At 42.6% G+C, this 23567-nt stretch overlaps 1 protein-coding gene across 1 annotated transcript; it reads left to right on the plus strand.

Moving 5' to 3' along the window:
• The first annotated feature begins 1463 nt into the window (after positions 1–1463).
• Positions 1464–16985, plus strand: LOC144891183 (chloride intracellular channel protein 4-like). Its single transcript, XM_078773543.1, has 6 exons — positions 1464–1491; positions 2547–2625; positions 2752–2877; positions 15721–15827; positions 16678–16841; positions 16965–16985. The coding sequence occupies exons 1-6, from the start codon at positions 1464–1466 to the stop codon at positions 16983–16985; spliced, it is 525 nt and encodes a 174-aa protein (XP_078629669.1).
• The last annotated feature ends 6582 nt before the right edge of the window (positions 16986–23567 follow it).

Raw genomic sequence — 23567 nt, forward strand, 5'->3', positions numbered from 1 at the left:
GTTCCCTCCTTTATTCTCTTTTTGTAATTAAGAATTAAATAATTGTAAACAAAACAAATATATATAAATATTGAAAACATTAAAATCTTTATATTATTAAAACATTTTTCTTGAGGTATACATTCAACTTCTCCCCAGCATAAGTCATCAATTTCTTCCCAGCACAAGTCAAAGGTTGGTTCAGCAGATGTCTTCAGGTTTTGAATCTCTTTCTATTAAAGACAAGAGGGGAGAGATATTTATTTCATATTTATGTTCCATGTCAAAGCGTCTTGAAAAGCGCTATACAAAATAAATGTATTATTATTATTATTATTAATATAGGGTCGGATGCCCTTCCTGACACCAACCCTGAATCACCTCTTACGATGCGCAGGGATATGGTGTACCTATTATAAACGGTGAACCACACACACGTACACACATGCTTACCTCGAAAAAATCGAGCTTTGTGTTCAAGTGGTCGAGTTGAAAATTTAGGGTACCACATGTTGACGGGAAATAACCACTCTTTGGAAAATCAAAATCGTCCCACTCCAAGCTTTGGTCTTCAAGGCTGCAAACAAAATAAGGAGAAATTACTATGTTGAAGTAAGCTTGACAAAACATCACACACACGCACACACACATACACACACATACACACACATACACATTCACACATACACATACACACACACATTCACAGATACATACACACACACACATACACACACAAACGCACACACAAACACATACACACATTCACAGATACATACACACACACACATACACACACACACACACACACACACACACACATTCATAGATACATACACACAAGAACACACACATACACATACACACACACATTCACAGATACATACACACACACATACACACATTCACAGATACATACACACACACACATACACACACACACACACACACACACACATTCATAGATACATACACACAAGAACACACACATACACATACACACACACATTCACAGATACATACACACACATACACACACGAACACACACAAACACATACACACACGAACACACACACACACACACACACACTAAGGCAGCGTCGTTTAACACAAATGTATTAATATTTAGTATCTTACCTTGCATATGAATCTTCCAAGAATGGTGAAACATACAGGTTGTCCAAGTTCATTTCGTTTTGCAACTCTTGAGATTCTGCAGTATTTTCATTCCAACCAGTTTGAAGTTCTGCCAGGATATTCGCATTGCTGTAAAGATAAAGGAATATTAAGTCATTTGTTGTATAATTAATCCCATACAAAGCTTTAAACACTTTAATTTTAAATGAAACTTACCTTGGTGAGTATTCTTCTTCTTTATCAGAGTAAAGGATGGAGTAGTAAGACATGTCGATCCCCAATGATCAAAATTGAATTGAACACGTTCTTTTATAATGAACAAAATGTATTTTCTTGAAATGACGACATGCAGTCATTTCGGGGAAGCCCTGAGCGTGTGTGAATAACAGGAAATAAGACAATGAAATCTTTCTGGGAAGTTATCCAAGTCATTGAAACAACGTCATTTCTCAAAAGCGAAGAATTAATAAAAAAAGGTTTGATTTGTAGGGTCGTTGTTTGAGTGGGTTATATTCACCAGATGATATTAAGAGTAAAAGGTTAAAAGGTCCATAAGGTCAGAAGGATCACAGGTGTTTAAGTGGTCTAATGAATAAGGATAACATGTCAAAAGGTATGAAGGTTCGTAAAGAACAGGGTGAGAGAAATATAGGTGTTTAGGGTCAATATGGAAGTGAATGGGTCAAAGATTAATCTGCCAGATGATATGTAGAAGAAGGATGATAGGTCTATAAGAGAAAACAAATATTTGTAGTGTTTGAGTGGTCTAATGAACAACATTAAGGATAGGTACTACAGACAAAAGGTTCATAAAGATGAGGGTGGGAGAAATAGAGGTGTTTATGATTTTTGAAAAAGACAAGGGGGTAAATGACATTAGATAGGGATTTCCCATGTTAAACGGAGGTGTCCCAGAAGCAACATTATTACACTACTCACATGGTGGTGAGGTGTTTTGAATTACGTGGTGGTGAGGTATTTATAATTACGTGGTGGTGAGGTGTTTTGAATTATGTGGTGGTGAGGTGTTTATAATTATGTGGTGGTGAGGTGTTTATAATTATGTGGTGGTGAGGTGTTTTTAATTATGTGGTGGTGAGGTGTTTTTAATTACGTGGTGGTGAGGTGTTTATAATTATGTGGTGGTGAGGTGTTTTTAATTACGTGGTGGTGAGGTGTTTTTAATTATGTGGTGGTGAGGTATTTATAATTACGTGGTGGTGAGGTGTTTTGAATTACGTGGTGGTGAGGTGTTTATAATTATGTGGTGGTGAGGTGTTTTTAATTACGTGATGGTGAGGTGTTTTTAATTACGTGGTGGTGAGGTGTTTTGAATTACGTGGTGGTGAGGTATTTATAATTACGTGGTGATGAGGTGTTTTTTAATTATGTGGTGGTGAGGTGTTTTTCTGCATGGTGTGTCTCACAGCATGGATGTGTGTATTTTCTGAACATGACGAGCACATCTCAACTTTAATGTTCCACTTTGTTATTGAACGACCAATTCAGTTTTGAGCTTTACCCATTGAAATTTGTCATCAAGGGAAGAAGGGATGTGTGTGGGGACAAAGCAAAAAAATAAATAAATAATTGCTCTAGAGATTTCAAAACTGTTTTTTTAATTACTCTTCCAGAAAATCTGCTAATCTTGCCAACTTAGCACCTGGTGCCCAGCCACCTTTCCTGACCTTCAATGGTGGAGTGAAAACAGACACACTCAAGATTGAAGAGTTCCTTGAAGATATCCTTTGCCCTCCAAGGTTTGTTTGTCTCTGTCTCTGTCTCTGTCTCTCTCTCTCTGTAACATACCTGCTTGAATGTTTGGCTACCATGGTGTATTCCCTTATGGAGAATGCAACAACTTTCATAAACAATGCAATGGAAGCAGTTATGTCGAGCATATATGACAGCAGTCAGTCATACATGCCTGGCATCGTATGAAGTAATTTGAGCAATACGTAACTTTAGCATCCTAGTTATGATAACACTTCAAAGTCGAGATACAAAGACTACACAACATGTAACATGAATTTATTCATTGTAATATCAATGTTATTATTACTCCCGCCAGGGAGTAATGCATTCGATCGTGTCCGTGTCCGTGTGCGTGTGTGTGTTCGTGTGTTTGTGAACAAGATATCTGCAAAGGTTCTGAACTGATTTGGATGAAAGTTGGTGGGATGATTGCCCTTGGGATAAGAAAGAATTGATTAGTTTTTGGTGAAGCTCAGGATATTATTCCGGATCCAGGAATTTTTTGAAGGATTGTTTACCATTGGAAGACAGGGCTCATTTTTTTTTAACATTATCTTCTATATATTCTATATTTAACATTGTGATATGAAAATAGTTTTCATATTTGTTGTAAATGTCGTTTAAACTCGTGGTTACGCATTAGAGCGGTGTATTTTGTTAGCAGCGTCGTCTTCAAGGTTCTTTTTTTTTCTTTTCTAATAAAGACATATTCTGTCATTTTAAAACCACCAAAGTGTGTATTAGGTTTCCCCGTTTCATAAAATGTATCGTTTGATACGTATAATGCTTTAAAACTGTTTTTTTTAACCTCAGAAGAGATATCAACATTTATCTCAGCGAATTTCATTCACGGTGTCAGTATTTGATGAACTTATAAAGACTTAGTTCCAGATTTGTCAATGGCTGAGGTATATTAACAAACGAATAAAACAGATTTGGCAAAATTCCAACTCTTTTTTAAAAGATCGCATATTCACCCAGGGTTGTTAGAGGCTGAAGAAGAAGGAACCTCGCATGGCCTTCCCAGGCCAAATAAATCATTCTGGTTCTGGCTCTGCGGTTTTCGGGTTTATTACTCCTGCCAGGGAGTAACGCATTCGATCCTGTCCGTCCGTGTGTGTGTGTGTTTGTGTGTTTGTGAACAAGATATCTGGAAAAGTTCTGAACGGATTTGGATGAAAGTTGGTGGGATGATTGCCCTTGGGATAAGGAAGAATTGATTAGTTTTTGGTGAAGCTCAGGATATTATTCCGGATCCAGGAATTTTTTTGGGAAAGATTTTTTTTCTGTTTTACTGCATTAAAGCTTTTATTCTTATTCTTAAATGATGTTTTTCTCCTCTAATCCCAAGATATATCAAAACAAATTCTCTGACCGTTAGGGCTTACTTTTTTTTTTTTTTTTTTTTTTTTTTTTTTTGTATACAATATCGAGGCTCGTGAAAGAGCGAACATTAATCACACAGAAAGACAAACCGACACATAAAACATATAACATCGGCAGCGGTAGACAAGATGGGGAGAGAGGGGGAAGGACACAAACACAACATTTGAGAGCAGGGACCGAGAGACATGGAGACATCGAGAGATCTGAGAGAGAGGGTGAGGGCTTTGGTGGGGGGGGGGGGCATGGGAAGGGGGCGGTGGGAGAGGTATAAAACATATGGACACTGCCAGGACTTCCAGGAAAGAAGTTGGAATTTCAAACAAGGTGGATCTGGGGTGAATTAGCGGGGCTAGAAAAGATCAAGGTTTTGGATGGGGGAAGATAAGAGATGGTGGTGAACAGCTGTTTTAAAGACCTGGAGGGAGGAGTGGGATTGAAAGGAGTGAGGGAGTTTGTTCCAGAGGCGGGAGAAAAGAGGAATGAAAGAGTGAAGGTGAGCAGAGAGCCGAGATTTCGGCAGTTTAACCATCAGAGGGTTGCTGGCAGATCTTGTGCGACCTGTAGGAATATTTGGGGGACAGAGCACAGAGAGAGCTGGGGGTGCAAGGCCGGAGAGGAGTCGGTAGAAGACAGAAAGACCACCTACCTGCCTGCGGTGAGTGAGTGAAAGGCCCTCAGAGATAGCTTCATCGCGGGAGATTCCAATAATTCTGAAAGCTTTGGTTTCAACAGCGTGAGGCCGAGCTAGGTGTGAGGCAGGAGCACCGGCCCATAGGGGAGAACAGTATTCCATTGAGCTGCGGATGAAAGCCTTGTATGTGGTGAGGAGCTCAGGTGTGCCGAGGAAGGACTTCGCACGACGGAGGATGCCCAGTCGGCGACTGGCTTTGGAGGCCAGCTTGGAAATGTGGTTTTCCCAAGAAAGATCATGGCAGATAGTGAGACCCAAAATCTTGAGCGACAGAACTTCTTGGAGAGGGTTGTTGAGAAAGTAGATGGGAGGGTTGTCCAGTCGATCTTTTCGGAGAGACATAGTAAGAGTGTGAGATTTGTCAGGATTGAAAGACATGTTCCACTTGTTTGACCAGTCTGTGATTTTGTCCAGGTCTTCAGAGAGTGAGGAGGCAGCAGACTGCCGATCTGAGGGAAGAGGAATGGAGCGGCAGAGAGTGGAGTCATCAGCAAAGAGATAGAGAGGATTTTCGAGAGAGTCAGAGAGATCATTTCTTTTTCATTTATTGTTTTGGGGAGAGGGGATGTTAGACAAAACGTATTGTTGCGGATCTCGGATTACGGCGCTCCCCTTACCGAGGGGGGTTTAATCCCCTCGTCTATTAAGCTGGCCGTCCGAGTCCTAGAAGATATCGCGCTCCTTTGCGGGGTTGAGGTTGATCAGGGTGACTGGTCAACGGGTTCCCAGATACCTTTGCCAACCTCTTCGCAAAGCAGGGCGATACTTCTGCTCGAGCCACGGACAAGATGGAAGATTGCCGAGTGGTTTAGCAATCCGAAGCTCGAGCCGTTAGCAATAAAATTAACCCGATCCTGAGCGTTGGCCAAATCGTGCCATGTATATCAATGGAGAAATCACTAAAGCGACTGGATGAGAGGAAACCCAAAAGAATAAGAAGGAAGAACACAGGTTTATTAATTATGTACAAAACCAAGGAAGAAACAAAAGGTAAGACTGTACAGGAAGAGGAAGAAGCAGATACACAGGGCAATCCTTAAACACTCTTATTTTATCACACGCCCAGTACAGTACAAACACACTTACACGAATGGGGAATAGCAGGGATGAAAGTTCCAGGCGATGGGGTCCGGTCCAGGCTCCGGATCCGCTGCAAAGAATGGCAGGCAGCTTCGCGTGTCGTCGGCGCGCGACTGGACCTTATAATTATGCGAGGGACTGGGACGCCACGTACATAATCTTCGTGCCAACTCTCTCTCGCCCAACGTTCATCTCAGAGGGTACCCTCGCGCAGATCGCTCAATGCAGTGACAATCAATCGAGTGCTCCCCACGCAGTTAGTTCACAATTACCTCCCCTCGCGCAGTCCATCAAAGGGCTTGGCGCTCGCACTTATATGATCGCGCGTTGAAATCAAGCTGCCCTCATAGGGCTACGCCCACTAACGAGCTCACCTCAGCCCTGGTTGGCTGGTGGGGGCTTACCGGCCACACCCTGGTGGTGAGTTGACGTGGCCACACCTCGTTCTTGCCGCTCCGCCCCCTTCTTCTCCAAGCCTGACCTCATGTTCAATGGCGTTTGGAGCCAGCGCTAAGGCAGCGTTGACGGCTCAATGCAGCGAACGCTGCTAACCCAGCCACGTGATAATTTGGAGAGAGAGAGAGAGAGTGCATAATGAGCGAAATGGGGCCTATCTTATTTGATTAATGCAATGCAGATTCAACTATTGGGAACAGATCCTTAACTAGAACACATACTAATGAGATAACTAAAGAAGAAGCCTATGGTGTCCTTCGTGTTGCAATATTACCTAACTAGGGTGCGACCTTTGACCTTTACACAAAAATGGGAATATTTACAGGGGATTATTTATAAGGGATATTACAATATTTACAAAGTGGAGGGTTCTAAAAACCACAACACTGCACCCTCATTACCTCCAGGGCCGTCCCGGCCCGACAGAACTTTAACTTAGTGTGACACTCAGGTGTGGTAACCCTCTACTATTAACTTCACCCTGAGTGCGACATTTTTAAAAACAACTAAGTATGTCCCGCCTGCTGCATTGCATTCTGTCTATCAGACTCATGCCCACAGAATAACAGAATCACGGAATTAATTTTCAAACTACACATTGACGGTGGGGAGCATTATTTACAAAGACACTAGTTGGTATTTACACGCGAACCCAGGACCTGTGTTTTTGGAAACAAAAAGAAGATCTTTTGAGAAGAGGAAAGGCATACACCGCACTGCACCGATACCACCAGCACCAATAAGCACCAAAGCACCAAAATGCCAAAAAGCACCATCCGGTGCACAGTCATCACAGTTCAAATAATAATCAGCAGATGACGTGCGATGTCTTCTCTGCTGGGCCGATGTTTTTGGCTGCTGGGCCGATGTTCCTGGACGACTTCTTGCTTGCTGCCTAGTTGGTACTAAAAAGAAGGCACAAAACATGTCCATTTCTTTAATTATGGCCAGCAGGGGCCAACTAAGGTGGTCCACCTGCATGGCTTAGGTGCCACCTTTACCGTGGTCCGCAAGCAAGCTCTCCCTGGCCACAATAGCCGGTCCCCAGCAGAGGTGCCAGGCCCCAAAATGTGGGGTCCATGAATGTGGTACTTGGCCACAGACCTGTGGTCCATATGGTGGTGCTTGGCCACAACAACGTGCGGTCCATACGTGTGGTACCGGTCCAGGCAGGCAGCAGTGAGGGCGCGGGCACACAACTGCGACACCTGCACACTTTCCCCTCTGCACACAAAGACCACGGTCCATGAGTGAGGAAAGACGACAGAGCAGGGTTAGCGGGGTGCAAGGGCGCAAGAGCACACATCAACACAAGGTAATGCAGAGGTGAGGTGCGCAGGAGAGCGAGCCGAGAAAGCTCGTCCCTACCATACGTTCCCCCCCTGTCACCTAATCTACCCTTGCCCTTACCCCGTATTTACACAATTTACAAATTCGTCGCTACGTCTTGTCTTCCCCATATCTCCCCTCTATACCAAATTCGTCATCAATCCCAATTTCTCATTAATCCCTCTATTCCAAATTTACCATCAATCTCTCATAAGGAGGAAGAGATGGAACAATGAGCAATGTCACACCCACGTCATGATGCGTCTTACATACCAGACATTTGCACAAACCGGTGGTGGGGAGTCCTGTCACCCTGGTGAGTGGATGCAGATGGTGCCAAGAGACTTCCAATCCTAACTACCTTCTAAATGACTTTAAAACTTTTACTCTAGCCGGGTACGTTCCCTGCAAAACCATTGGCCATTTTACACTATGTGGTTCTAAGAACCGAACTCCCATTGACCAAACTGTGGTGCTCACCAATTTGGGGTCTCACTCCCCCGATCCTACTCCCTGTGCCCTCACACAATTTCAGGGCTGGGTCGTGTGGCGCTCCCAGCAGGTCTGCTCACCTGCACACCTCCGCCACTGTAGTTGTCTCCCGAGCTTACCTGCTCCTTACCCTAACCTACATGGGGAAGGCCCTCTGGCACTCTCACCCCACTACCGCCCTCTCTGGCGTCGGGCTACCCGGGTCCGTCCTCCGGATCCTCAGGCCCCATTGAACTCTACTGGCTCCCAGAGCCTACCTGTGGCCTCACCTGGCCGACAGACTAACAGTGGCGGAGTGCCCATTTAACCATACGTACTAACAGGCCACACGCCCAGCCAATTTACTCCACTAATGCACCCCTCAAAGCAGTACTCTGCTTCTCTCGCACCACAGATGTCAATATCCAACCACAATTTACCTACTCCCTCTACCTACTTTTAAACTACCCTCCCCGGGTATTCGTGAAGGGGTCCATCTTCCCACATCCACTCTTCCGCACCATGCACTCCACTCCACATATTCCACACTACTCACTCCACACCATCGATTCCATACTCCATTTATTCCATACCATCTATTCCATACAACCATTCTCCATACACCTGTACTTTCACTTGCACACCTTGTGCACACACACCTGGTGGCACTTGCACCCTCCTTTCCTCCAGGCACATTCACTCAATCCAAGCAATGACACACATCTCTCACGAGCATTGCCTCACTTCATCACCCTCACCACAAACACACAGCATCATCTAAGCTGACTACTCCCTTCTGAAACTCGTGCTCCCCATCTTCCCTTATACTAATCACTCCCTCATTGTTATCATCCAAACTAAGCTATTCTGCGTCCCCACTACAGGTATAAATGTCGCTACTTAAAGCTACAGTTACCTATTGTCAGCTATTTCCCGAATCATTAACCTAACCCTCCCGGGCTAGTTTACACAGCCAATCCCCATAAAAATATAGCTCCTTTGCCCCAGGCGTGTGAGGGATGGTAGGGATATCACCCCCCGATACTGGGTATCAATTTCCAACCATCACTATTCCGAATTTCGAATCACTAGTAATTTCAAGCCAATTCCCTATCAATTCCAAACAATAACACCATCATCATCACAGTCCGCTATATCTGAGCCTCCTCGGTATGTCCATGCATTCTTTACAGCTCGGCTTCGCAAAGCTGAGCAATGCATGCGGGTGGTTTGGGTCTACTGTAGGTTGAGTCCGTCCGGCATTCGATTCAGGGGAGGAGGTTTCGTCGGGCCAAGGCTCAAGGCACCATCCCGGTGCAAGGCTTTGTGCTGCCACGCGCGATGGCCCAGCCTTCCCCGGGTGGAGCGCCACCATCACAAGGGGGCGCCGCGCCGGCCCCTCCTACCTCCCCTCAAATCGGGCCGCCCGCTTTGCCTGGCAAAGCGCGGAACCGACCGTGCAGGGCGGGGCCCGGCGCGGATCGCGCACGGCGGTTCTTTTGAAACCGCCGTGATTACGACCCTCGCCGGTTCCCCCAGTACACAACGAACACCGTGCACCGAGGGCTCGCGTCGGCTATACGTCGGCCTAAACGCTGTCCCGGTCAACGTCGATGCTTGACTTGCATGCTCACATGCATACGCGACCCCTTTTACACTCACACATCCAGGTGTCTCCATACACTCCGTACATTTCGTCACCGCCCTCTCTCTCCGTGCACACCACCCAGGCACACTCATTCCGCTCACAGACTCCATTCCACACCTCTCCTCCGTTACGTCCTCCGTAACACTCGTGGGTGTGCACTCTTACCACTCACTCGTGGGTGTGCACTCTTACCACACTCACGGTGTGCACTCTTACTCTTGCACATACCCACTCACGCGCTCTGATGTGCCCTCCCGCACATGCGCCACAACCAACTCAGGTGTGCGTTCTCGCACACCCGCCACAACCAACTCACCCTCTGTATCACAATCACTCCCACTATCACACTCTGCCGTGCATTCTCCCTCGCACTCGGTATCACACTTGCGCTTCGGCGCCGTTCGCACACGCGTGCCATTGCCATTCATAACGCGCACCACGGACCTTTTACGAGCTCCCGGGTTACGCCTGCACCCCAAGCACGCGAAAATTCTTTTTGCACCAAACACAACCCGACTCACCTGGGCGCTTCCTCTTCTTTGTTCCTCCACCACCTGCAAACTTTCATTGGGGTTAATAAGCACGGCATCATGATGCGAACATGGACCTTGGGCACATTCCATTTCTCCCTGTCGCGAGTGCTTTTCTACGTCCGGCGTCTTTTCTAACCCAATTTCCACTATTTCTTTTCCAATTTGAATTAATTATTTTTCCTTGTGAAGCCCGACGACCGCTGGCACGCTTACAATTTTTTCTACTTCGGCGGTCGCCGGCTTCCCCATACCCCAGGTCGCGATCTCTATCCCGGTCATTTTAACTGCGCTCTGCTCTGCCTCGCTCAACCCCGCGCTCCTCGAGTCGCGTTACCTCGCTGCGTACCGATGCGCCTCTCCCGCCTGCCATGTGGTCTCGGTTCTCCCCACATTTTTGTATGCGGTCACTCATTCTGTTTCCAAACCCCTCAATTTAGTTTCCTAATCCCCCCAATCTGCTTCCTAATCCCCCCAATTTGCTTCCTAATCCCCCCAATTTGCTTCCCAAATCATTTTTTAGTCTGCCAATTTGGTCTGCCATATCATTCCTCAATTCATTTCTCAATCCCATATTCCCCATTTGTATGGCTGCATGAATCTGCACCATGAGGTCCTGCACATTCATCCCCCCGATTTGTGCAGCGGGCGCGGCCCTCGTTGCCACGTGTGAGGCGCCGCCATCTTGTGCACCTGCAACCCCCGCTACCGCACCTTCTTTGCTTTCCTCCTGCATTACTCCCACCTCTTCCCTGGGGTACTGGGTCGATTCTACCTCCTCATTCTCCCCTACCGGCATCCAATCGCCTTGATTATCCATGGCACGACCTTAATTTGGGTTTTAAAAATAATTTTGGCCTCTCCTAATTTTTTCGACCAAATTTTTTAGATGAATTAAAAACTGTGGTTCGGGTCCAATCCCACTCCCCGACACCAATTGTTGCGGATCTCGGATTACGGCGCCCCCCTCACCGAGGGATGTTTAATCCCCTCGTCTTTTAAGCTGGCCGTCCGAGTCCTAGAAGATATCGCGCTCCTTTGCGGGGTTGAGGTTGACCAGGGTGACTGGTCAACGGGTTCCCAGATACCTTTACCAAACTCTCTGCAAAGCAGGGCGATACTTCTGCTCGAGCCACGGACAAGATGGAAGATTGCCGAGCGGTTTAGCAATCCGAGGCTCGAGCCGTTAGCAATAAAACAAACCCGTTCCTGAGCGTTGGCCAAATCGTGCCACGTATATCAATGGAGAAATCACTAAAGCGACCGGATGAGAGGAAACCCAAAAGAATAAGAAGGAAGAACACAGGTTTATTAATTATGTACAAAACCAAAACCAAGGAAGAAACGAAAGGTAAGACTGTACAGGAAGAGGAAGAAGCAGATACACAGGGCAATCCTTAAACACTCTTATTTTATCACATGCCCAGGACAGTACAAACACACTTACACGAATGGGGAATAGCAGGGATGAAAGGTCCAGGTGATGGGGTCCGGTCCAGGCTCCGGATCCGCCGCAAAGAATGGCAGGCAGCTTCGCGTGTCGTTGGCGCACGACCGGACCTTATAATTATGCGAGGGACTGGGATGCTGCGTACATAATCTTCGGGCCAACTCTCTCTCGCCCAACGTTCGTCTCAGAGGGTACCCTCGCGCAGATCGCTCAATGCAGTGACAATCAATTGAGCGCTCCCCGCGCAGTTCGTTCACAATGACCTCCCCTCGCGCAGTCCGTCAAAGGGCTTGGCGCTCGTGCTTATATGATCGCACGTTGAAATCAAGCCGCCTTCATAGGGCTACGCCCACTAACGAGCTCACCTCAGCCCTGGTTGGCTGGTGTGGGCTTACCTGCCATGCCCTGGTGGTGAGTTGACGTGGCCACACCTCGTTCTTGCCGCTCCGCCCCTTTCTTCTCCAAGCCTGACCTCGTGTTCAATGGCGTTTGGAGCCAGCGCTGAGGCAGCGATGATGGCTCAATGCAGCGAATGCTGCTAACCCAGCCACATGATAATTTGGAGAGAGAGAGAGAGTGCATAATGAGCGAAATGGGCCTATCTTATTTGATTAATGCAACGCAGATTCAACTATTGGGAACAGATCCTTAACTAGAACACACACTAATGAGATAACTAAAGAAGAAGCCTATGGTGTCCTACGTGTTGCAATATGACCGAGCTAGGGTGCGACCTCTGACCTTTACACAAAAATGGGAATATTTACAGGGGATTATTTATAAGGGATATTACAATATTTACAAAGTGGAGGGTTCTAAAAACCACAACAGTATTATTCCAACTAAACCCACGGCGGGAATATGCGCTCTACTGAGTGGCGTTCTAGTTTACCAATGGATTTGAAAATGCTACTTGTTGCTTACTTGCTTGATGCTCAGAATTTAAAAAGGATATAGCATGGACAAACAGCCATCGGTTGGCAACCCTTGTGCAGGTGCTGATGGCCTTCTCCTGCAATGAAGTTCCTTTTGTCAGGGATCATATTATTATATAATTATGGCCACTGTCTCCCAACCATCTCTATAATAATAAAAGATAAAGTGTGCATGTGTATCAGTGTGTCTCCTCCATAACTCCAAAACCATGAAACCTAGCGGCCCCAAGCTTTGCATGCATATGAACGGACCTCCACGGGAGTGCAGGAATGAAAACCGGATGTATGGGTGAATTTAAACACACCTTTTGAAGATAATCAGCGAGATGATCATCATCCAAATACAAAAGAAATCCTTACCAGGATTGCGGTGCGCCATCTTGGTCAGTCTACTGTCACCTCGCAGGAGTCTTAAGCCGCCATTTTGTTGCAGGTCTTTTTTCATGCCTGGTGGAACTGGTTGGGCGCATTTGGTATTCTTTAATTAAATTTATTTAATAAACATTTTTTTCATCTTTTTGTGCGATCTGCTTTCATTATATATAGATACCGATTTTAAAAAACCCCAAAATGCCCAACATCGAATCAAACCTCATGTTCGGAACTCTGCCATGTTGGTTCTAGCTGTGAACACATTTTGTGAGCTCTGTGGCTTGATAAATATTTGAATTTAATTCACCAATTTCCCACTTGAATTTCACTTTTAAAGAACTCGAAAGATAAACCTTTGTGGTTGTTGTTTTGGTATACTTTGTGGCTTGCCTTTTTCTTGCTGTTCGGTCCGTGTAGCAATGCAATGGAACTTGAAACAGGCCACAACGGTTTCTGAATGATAAAGCACTCAAAATTTATTTTTGCAATGAAAGCAATATGGAGGTTACATATTGAATAAGATCCTGGGTGCATGGTGGGTATCCTTGAATATGTTGGGTAGAGATTGAATAAGATCCTGGGTGCGTGATGGGTATCCTTCATTATGTAGGGGAGAGATTGAATAAGATCCTGGGTACATGATGGGTATCCTTCATTATGTAGGGTAGAGATTGAATAAGATCCTGGGTGCATGATGGGTATCCTTGATTATGTAGGGAAGAGATTGAATAAGATCGTGGGTACGTGATGTGTATCCTTCATTATGTAGGGTAGAGATTGAATAAGATCCTGGGTGCGTGATGGGAATCCTTGATTATGTAGGGTAGAGATTGAATAAGAACCTGGGTACGTGATGAGTATCCTTGATTATGTAGGGTAGAGATTGAATAAGATCCTGGGATCCTGGGTGCGTGATGGGAATCCTTGATTATGTAGGGTAAAGATTGAATAAGATCCTGGGGACGTGATGGGTATCCTTCATGATGTAGGGAAGCGATTGAATAAGATCCTGGGTGCATGATGGGTATCCTTGATTATGTAGGGTAGAGATTGAATAAGAACCTGGGTACGTGATGAGTATCCTTGATTATGTAGGGTAGAGATTGAATAAGATCCTGGGTGCGTGATGGGTATCCTTGATTATGTAGGGTAGAGATTGAATAAGTCCAGGTTTACATGATGGGTATCCTTCATTATGTAGGGTAGAGGATTGAATCAGAGCCTGGGTGCGTGATGAGTATCCTTGATGATGTTGGGAAGAGATTGAATAAGATCCTGGGTGCGTGATGGGTATCCTTGATGATGTTGGGAAGAGATTGAATAAGATCCTGGGTGCGTGATGGGTATCCTTGATTATGTGGGGAAGAGATTGAGTAAGTCCAGGTTTATGTGATGGGTATCCTTGATTATGTCGGGTAGATATTGAATAAGTCCAGGTTTACGTGATGGGTATCCTTGATTATGTCGGGTAGATATTGAATAAGTCCAGGTTTACATGATGGGTATCCTTGATGATGTTGGGAAGAGATTGAATAAGATCCTGGGTGCGTGATGGGTATCCTTGATTATGTGGGGAAGAGATTGAGTAAGTCCAGGTTTATGTGATGGGTATCCTTGATTATGTCGGGTATATATTGAATAAGTCCAGGTTTACGTGATGGGTATCCTTGATTATGTGGGGAAGAGATTGAGTAAGTCCAGGTTTATGTGATGGGTATCCTTTATTATGTTGGGAAGAGATTGAATAAGTCCAGGTTGATGTGATGGGTATCCTTGATTATGTTGGGAAGATATTGAATAAGTCCAGGTTTACGTGATGGGTGTCCTTGATTATGTGGGGAAGAGATTGAATAAGTCCAGGTTTACGTGATGGGTATCCTTGATTATGTCGGGTAGATATTGGAATAAGTCCAGGTTTACGTGATGGGTATCCTTGATTATGTGGGGAAGAGATTGAATAAGTCCAGGTTGATGTGATGGGTATCCTTGATTATGTCGGGTAGATATTGAATATTGTTGCCACTCTACCACTGGAGTGCCTTCGTCCCCTGTTTGATGGCATTCTCCCATTTCCAGATAGATTTAAGTGCATGATTCTTTGGTGAGGATGGAAAAGTTGATGGTGGAAAGTTAGATCCGCTGTCGTGAAAAATCTTTTTCCCCACTCTGTTTTTCCACTTTTATTTTATATATATCTTTCCTCCTCATTTTCCTCCTCTCTCTCTCTCTCTCTCTCTCTCTCTCTCTCTCTCTCTCTCTCTCTCTCTCTCTCTCTCTCTCTCCCTTCACATTTCTCCTTTCTGTTCTCTCCTATTTTAAATATCTATTATATTTTAATTGTTTTAGTTTATTTATTTATCATATCTATATTTCCCCCCCCCCCACCCCCCAAACAGCCCTGCTATAAAAAAAATTACCTTTCGTTTTTATTTTGCATTTTCAAAAACACTCAAATTAACTGCACATGTCTCTGCCTTTCACAACCCTGTTTTCCTTCAAGGTATCCCAAGCTGGCGGTGCAGTACCCAGGATCAAACTCTGCAGGTCGTGACATCTTCTCAAGATTTTCGGCATACATTCGGAACACCAGCCTGGCGAGCAATGCTGGTACAAACATTCCAGCAAACACCTCAATCCATTTATAGATGTGTATCTTATAGATAAAGCTCCATGACATAACCACTCACTCACTGATATAAATGTTTAGTGCCTTCTAGATGGGCTAGAAAGTATAAATTTCACATACTGATGTAACTCCAAAACACAATTCCAGGAGAAAAAATCACAAAACTCCATAAATGAAAATATCCGTAAATACAAATTGGCCAGTCGAGCTTCGCTCCCTCGGCTGGGAGAGTGGTGGACCTGGGACTGTGCGAGTTGTGCGTACCTCAGCCGGGAGAAAGGAGTTTGGGGGGAGGGAGAGTGGGACTTGGATTGTACACACAGTTTTTAAAGAGTACGAGTACTGCTCACGCATTCTTCAATTAATTGATTTATTTATTGAATAATTCAAGCAAAAGCCACTTTTATGTAGATTATGTGCAATGGATGTCTCTGTGTCTTTAACTGACAGCAACTAAGCCAAAAGTGCACTTTATCTTTAATATCTGCTTTCCCGCTTGAAATTCAGAAAGCCGCTTAACTATATAATTGATGCGCAAACAGGATGGACGGGTGGCAGATGTCCCACTGGTCATGATGTTTGGAGTCAAGTGTTGGTGTGGCACAGAGTCAATGCTCTCAACATTTAATGTGTCATCTATAGATATAATCTTAAGAGGGACAGGTTAGTAGCTCAATTTCTGGTAAATAAACTCTACACTGATGATGACCAGTGACCCAGAAACACATCTGTTTTCAGAGAATTTTTTCAGAGATGATAATTTCAGTCAAACATTCATTTTCACATTGTCCATTTTGGTTTTGTGTTTTCTTTCCGGTTCTATGGCTATAGCACAGCAGCGGGCACTCATGCATACCTTGGAGATCCTTGATTTGTACCCGACGAGTCCACTGCCCAGAGAACCTGGTGAAGGTCCATCAAAACGTTCGTTTCTAGATGGAAACCATCTCACACAGGCAGACTGCACTCTCCTACCCAAACTGAATGTTATCAGGGTGAGAACACGTTTGCCTGTTTGAAGTGTGGTGTATGTACTTGTATAGGAAGTAGATTAATGAGGATTTCACTCACTCAAATCTTAGGGTTTAATATCAACTTGATTTTTGATTGAATTTCAGTATAAAATTGTATCATTATGACCATATTGTTATTACCTCCACCACCTAAGGTGGATGGACGGAGGTTATGTTTTCACCCCTGTCTGTCTGTGAGCAGGATATCTCAAAGAGTTGTGGACGGATTCGTACGAAATTTGGTCGAAAGGTTTGGTATGTGAGGACAAATTCATTAGATTTTGGTGAAGATCCAGATCTGGATACTAGAATTTACAAGTGATTCTTCACCATTTTGAGTTTGGGCCAATAATAATATGTAGCACAATATCTCAAAAAGTTATGGACGATTCGGACGAACAGGATGTGTGACAGAGAGGAATCGATTTGATTTTCATGAAGATCCAAACCTGCTCTGCATAAGAGATGTTTTAAATTTTGTAAATTAATCGACACCATTGAGTGTAAAACGATAAATAGCACGATATACCATAAAGTTATTGACGAGTTGTGACAAAACTATGTCAATGAGTTGGGTAGGTGTCCAGAACAAGCCGATTCGATTTTTGTTCAGGTCCAGATCCAGATCCGAGCTATGTGTTCTACCGAGCGCTGTTCTAGCTGTAATTAAACGTATTTGTGCTGTCGGTGAGACAATATAATTGACATTTGCCGCATACCAACCAAATTTTTCAGGGTGGTGGTTGTGGTGGTGTGGTTTTGTAGTTGTACTTTAAAAAAACTCAACTGGACTATGTCCAGCTGAGTTTTTGTCGACACCCAGTGTCCGTCGTCCATCTGTCTGTCTGTCTGTCTGTCGTCTGTAAACAATTTGACGTCTACGCTCTGAAAGACACAAATATTGATGAAATTTGATGAAACTTGTTATGCAGCATCTTTAAGACATAAACTAATTTGGGATTGCATTTGGGCGTTACACGCCCAAAAATGGGCGCGGCAGGACGGCCATATTGAAAAATCAATTTTTGTCATATATTTTTAGCACATATAAACTATATAGTTTGTGCTTCTATTATGCATATTCTAACCATAGACCAGTTTTGTTCAGGTTCCCTGGAACCTCTAGTTTTTGTATACATAGTCGAGAAAATCAATTTAGGATGGATTCTTTTCATATCTGCTTGTTGTCAAAGATGGAAAGTTGTTTGTTTGGCATGGATAAATATTGTTTTGTGATTTCCTTCTTGCCATGACATGAAATATCTAACATTTTGCATAATCAATACGCATGACACAAATGACAATCAGTTATAACATTGCTGGTACAGAATCCCAACTTAATCTCTGATGCCAGTTGTAAGGTGTGGTATTAAAGCTTGCTCACGATTTCTATTGAATATCGAGAAGAAAGTCTGGTCATATTTGATGTTCTTCTTTCAAAAAAAGAAACAAAATGACGTGAAAATAATAAACAAAATTTAAATGACTTAAACAAGATGACCTATTACACAATGAAAGGTCTGAGGGACGTTTTGTACTCGGTTTTAGATAAACACTAAGGGCCAAATATATGAAAGGCGTTTAGGGAAAGTCTTTCTAACACACGCGTAACCCTTAAACGCTGAAAAAACATCATTGTACGAGCACAGCTAGTCGCATGTTTAAATAGCAATTTACAAAGGGAGATAACCAGAAATATCATGCTCACAAACAAACAAACAGGAAGATGCCATGCAGAGCACTACTTGCAAAATCCACCTCCACCCCCCAAAAAAAGTTGCCATAGTTACATCAAATTGTCCATTTCATTAAGATTAAAATTGACCATCTTGATCATAGATCGGGTCAATCAGATTAAAATTGATGATTTTTCAGATGAAAATTGATATTAGAAGTTTGACCTTGAGTTGTACTTTGACCTTTGACCTCAAAAATAGTTGGGTTCCCAATTCAATTACGAACTATGTAATTGCTGTTTAATTTCAAGTTAATAGAATAAAAATTGATGATTTTCAAATGAAAATTGATTTTAGAAGTTTGACCTTGCGTTGACCTTTGACCTTTTTACCTTAAAATAGTTGCTTTTACAATTCAGTGATGCACTATGTAATTTCTGTTTAATTTTCAATTTGATAGGATAAAAATTGATGATTTTCAAATGAAAATTGATTTTAGAAGTTTGACCTTGCGTTGACCTTTGACCTTTTTACCTTAAAATAGTTGCTTTTGCAATTCAGTGATGCACTATGTAATTTCTGTTTAATTTTCAATTTGATAGGATAAAAATTGATGATTTTCAAATGAAAATTGATTTTAGAAGTTTGACTTTGATTTGACCTTTGACCTTAAAATAGTTGGTTTCCCAATTCAGTGAGGTACTTAAACAGCAAAACAATTGCTGTTTAATTTTCAGGTCAATTGGATGAAAAATGACAATTTTAGAAATTTGACCTCAAGATGACCTTTGACCTCAAAATCAATAGGCTTCTTCCGTATGACCAACTCTACCATCTGGGGAAGTTTCGTGAAGATCGGTTTAAAATTGTGACCTGTAGGCAATTGATAGACAGACAAACAGACAGAATAACGCACAAGACCAACCAACATACTTGAAAAATCTTCAATTTTGCAAGTAACAAACAAACAAACAGGTGAAAACTTGTGGAATTTGTGAAAAAACTTGTGAATTGTGTGGAAAAAACACTTTTTGCACTTGTGATAGTGTTGAAAAACCACTTTTCGCACTTGTGTTGGTGTTGAAAAACCACTTTCGCACTTGTGTTAGTGTTGAAAAACCACTTTTCACACTTGTGTTGGTGCAGGAAACCACTTTTGCACTTGTATTAGTGTGGAAAAAACACTTTTCGCACTTGTGTTAGTGTTGAAAAACCATTTTCGCACTTGCGTTAGTGTGGAAAAACCACTTTTCGCACTTGCGTTAGTGTTCAAAAACCACTTTTCGCACTTGTGTTAGTGTTGAAAAACCACTTTTTGCACTTGTGATAGTGTTGAAAAACCACTTTTCGCACTTGTGTTAGTGTTGAAAAACCACTTTTCGCACTTGTGTTAGTGTTGAAAAACCACTTTTCGCACTTGTGTTAGTGTTGAAAAACCACTTTTCGCACTTGTGTTGGTGCAGGAAACCACTTTTGCCTTTGTATTAGTGGGAAAAAAACACTTTTTGCACTTGTGATAGTGTTGAAAAACCACTTTTCGCACTTGTGTTAGTGTTGAAAAACCACTTTTTGCACTTGTGTTAGTGTTGAAAAACCACTTTTTGCAATTGTGTTAGTGCAGGAAACCACTTTTGCAGTTGTATTAGTGTGGAAAAAACACTTTTCGCACTTGTGTTAGTGTTGAAAAACCACTTTTCGCTCTTGTGTTAGTGTTGAAAAACCACTTTTCGCACTTGTGTTAGTGTTGAAAAACCACTTTTCGCACTTGTGTTGGTGCAGGAAACCACTTTTGCACTTGTATTAGTGTGGAAAAAATACTTTTCGCACTTGTGTTAGTGTTGAAAAACCACTTTTCGCACTTGTGTTAGTGTTGAAAAACCACTTTTCGCACTTGTGTTAGTGTTGAAAAACCACTTTTCGCAATTGTGTTAGTGCAGGAAACCACTTTTGCAGTTGTATTAGTGTGGAAAAAACACTTTTCGCACTTGTGTTAGTGTTGAAAAACCACTTTTCGCTCTTGTGTTAGTGTTGAAATAACAATTTTTGCACTTGTGTTAGTGTTGAAAAACCACTTTTCGCACTTGTGTTGGTGCAGGAAACCACTTTTGCACTTGTATTAGTGTGGAAAAAACACTTTTTGCACTTGTGTTAGTGTTGAAAAACCACTTTTCGCACTTGTGTTAGTGTTGAAAAACCACTTTTCGCACTTGTGTTAGTGTTGAAAAATCACTTTTCGCACTTGTGTTGGTGCAGGAAACCACTTTTGCACTTGTATTAGTGTGGAAAAAACACTTTTCACACTTGTGTTAGTGTTGAAAAATCACTTTTCGCACTTGTGTTAGTGTTGAAAAACCACTTTTTGCACTTGTGTTGGTGCAGGAAACCACTTTTGCACTTGTATTAGTGTGGAAAAAACACTTTTCGCACTTGTGTTAGTGTTGAAAAACCACTTTTCGCACTTGTGTTAGTGTTGAAAAACCACTTTTCGCACTTGTGTTAGTGTTGAAAAACCACTTTTCGCACTTGTGTTGGTGCAGGAAACCACTTTTGCACTTGTATTAGTGTGGAAAAAACACTTTTCGCACTTGTGTTAGTGTTGAAAAACCACTTTTCGCACTTGTGTTGGTGTTGAAAAACCACTTTCGCACTTGTGTTAGTGTTGAAAAACCACATTTCGCACTTGTGTTAGTGTTGAAAAACCACTTTTCGCATTTGTGTTGGTGCAGGAAACCACTTTTGCACTTGTATTAGTGTGGAAAAAACACTTTTCGCACTTGTGTTAGTGTTGAAAAACCACTTTTCGCACTTGTGTTGGTGTTGAAAAACCACTTTCGCACTTGTGTTAGTGTTGAAAAACCACTTTTCGCACTTGTGTTGGTGCAGGAAACCACTTTTGCACTTGTATTAGTGTGGAAAAAACACTTTTCGCACTTGTGTTAGTGTTGAAAAACCACTTTTCGCACTTGCGTTAGTGTGGAAAAACCACTTTTCGCACTTGTGTTAGTGTTCAAAAACCACTTTTCGCACTTGTGTTAGTGTTGAAAAACCACTTTTTGCACTTGTGATAGTGTTGAAAAACCACTTTTCGCACTTGTGTTAGTGTTGAAAAACCACTTTTCGCACTTGTGTTAGTGTTGAAAAACCACTTTTCGCACTTGTGTTCGTGTTGAAAAACCACTTTTCGCACTTGTGTTGGTGCAGGAAACCACTTTTGCCTTTGTATTAGTGGGAAAAAAACACTTTTTGCACTTGTGATAGTGTTGAAAAACCACTTTTCGCACTTGTGTTAGTGTTGAAAAACCACTTTTCGCACTTGTGTTAGTGTTGAAAAACCACTTTTCGCACTTGTGTTGGTGCAGGAAACCACATTTGCACTTGTATTAGTGTGGAAAAAACACTTTTTGCACTTGTGTTAGTGTTGAAAAACCACTTTTTGCACTTGTGTTAGTGTTGAAAAATCACTTTTCGCACTTGTGTTGGTGCAGGAAACCACTTTTGCACTTGTATTAGTGTGGAAAAAATACTTTTCGCACTTGTGTTAGTGTTGAAAAACCACTTTTCGCACTTGTGTTAGTGTTGAAAAACCACTTTTCGCACTTGTGTTAGTGTTGAAAAACCACTTTTCGCACTTGTGTTGGTGCAGGAAACCACTTTTGCACTTGTATTAGTGTGGAAAAAACACTTTTCACACTTGTGTTAGTGTTGAAAAACCACTTTTCGCACTTGTGTTGGTGCAGGAAACCACTTTTGCACATGTATTAGTGTGGAAAAAACACTTTTCGCACTTGTGTTAGTGTTGAAAAACCACTTTTCGCACTTGTGTTAGTGTTGAAAAACCACTTTTCGCACTTGTGTTGGTGCAGGAAACCACTTTTGCACTTGTATTAGTGTGGAAAAAACACTTTTCGCACTTGTGTTAGTGTTGAAAAACCACTTTTCGCACTTGTGTTGGTGCAGGAAACCACTTTTGCACTTGTATTAGTGTGGAAAAAACACTTTTTGCACTTGTGTTAGTGTTGAAAAACCACTTTTTGCACTTGTGTTAGTGTTGAAAAATCACTTTTCGCACTTGTGTTGGTGCAGGAAACCACTTTTGCACTTGTATTAGTGTGGAAAAAACACTTTTCGCACTTGTGTTAGTGTTGAAAAACCACTTTTCGCACTTGTGTTAGTGTTGAAAAACCACTTTTCGCACTTGTGTTAGTGTTGAAAAACCACTTTTCGCACTTGTGTTGGTGCAGGAAACCACTTTTGCACTTGTATTAGTGTGGAAAAACACTTTTCGCACTTGTGTTAGTGTTGAAAAACCACTTTTCGCACTTGTGTTAGTGTTGAAAAACCACTTTTCGCACTTGAGTTAGTGTTGAAAAACCACTTTTCGCACTTGTGTTGGTGCAGGAAACCACTTTTGCACTTGTATTAGTGTGGAAAAAACACTTTTCGCACTTGTGTTAGTGTTGAAAAACCACTTTTCGCACTTGTGTTAGTGTTGAAAAACCACTTTTCGCACTTGTGTTAGTGTTGAAAAACCACATTTCGCACTTGTGTTGGTGCAGGAAACCACTTTTGCACTTGTATTAGTGTGGAAAAAACACTTTTCGCACTTGTGTTAGTGTTGAAAAACCACTTTTCGCACTTGTGTTAATGTTGAAAAACCACTTTTCGCACTTGTGTTAGTGTTGAAAAACCACTTTTTGCACTTGTGATAGTGTTGAAAAACCACTTTTCGCACTTGTGTTAATGTTGAAAAACCACTTTTCGCACTTGTGTTAATGTTGAAAAACCACTTTTCGCACTTGTGTTAGTGTTGAAAAACCACTTTTCGCACTTGTGTTGGTGCAGGAAACCACTTTTGCACTTGTATTAGTGTGGAAAAAACACTTTTCGCACTTGTGTTAGTGTTGAAAAACCTCTTTCCGCACTTGTGTTAGTGTTGAAAAACCACTTTTCGCACTTGTGTTGGTGCAGGAAACCACTTTTGCACTTGTATTAGTGTGGAAAAAACACTTTTTGCACTTGTGATAGTGATGAA

This window comes from Myxine glutinosa, chromosome 3, assembly GCF_964187855.1.
Source record: "Myxine glutinosa chromosome 3, kmMyxGlut1.1, whole genome shotgun sequence".
In the NCBI taxonomy this organism is placed as follows: domain Eukaryota; kingdom Metazoa; phylum Chordata; class Myxini; order Myxiniformes; family Myxinidae; genus Myxine; species Myxine glutinosa.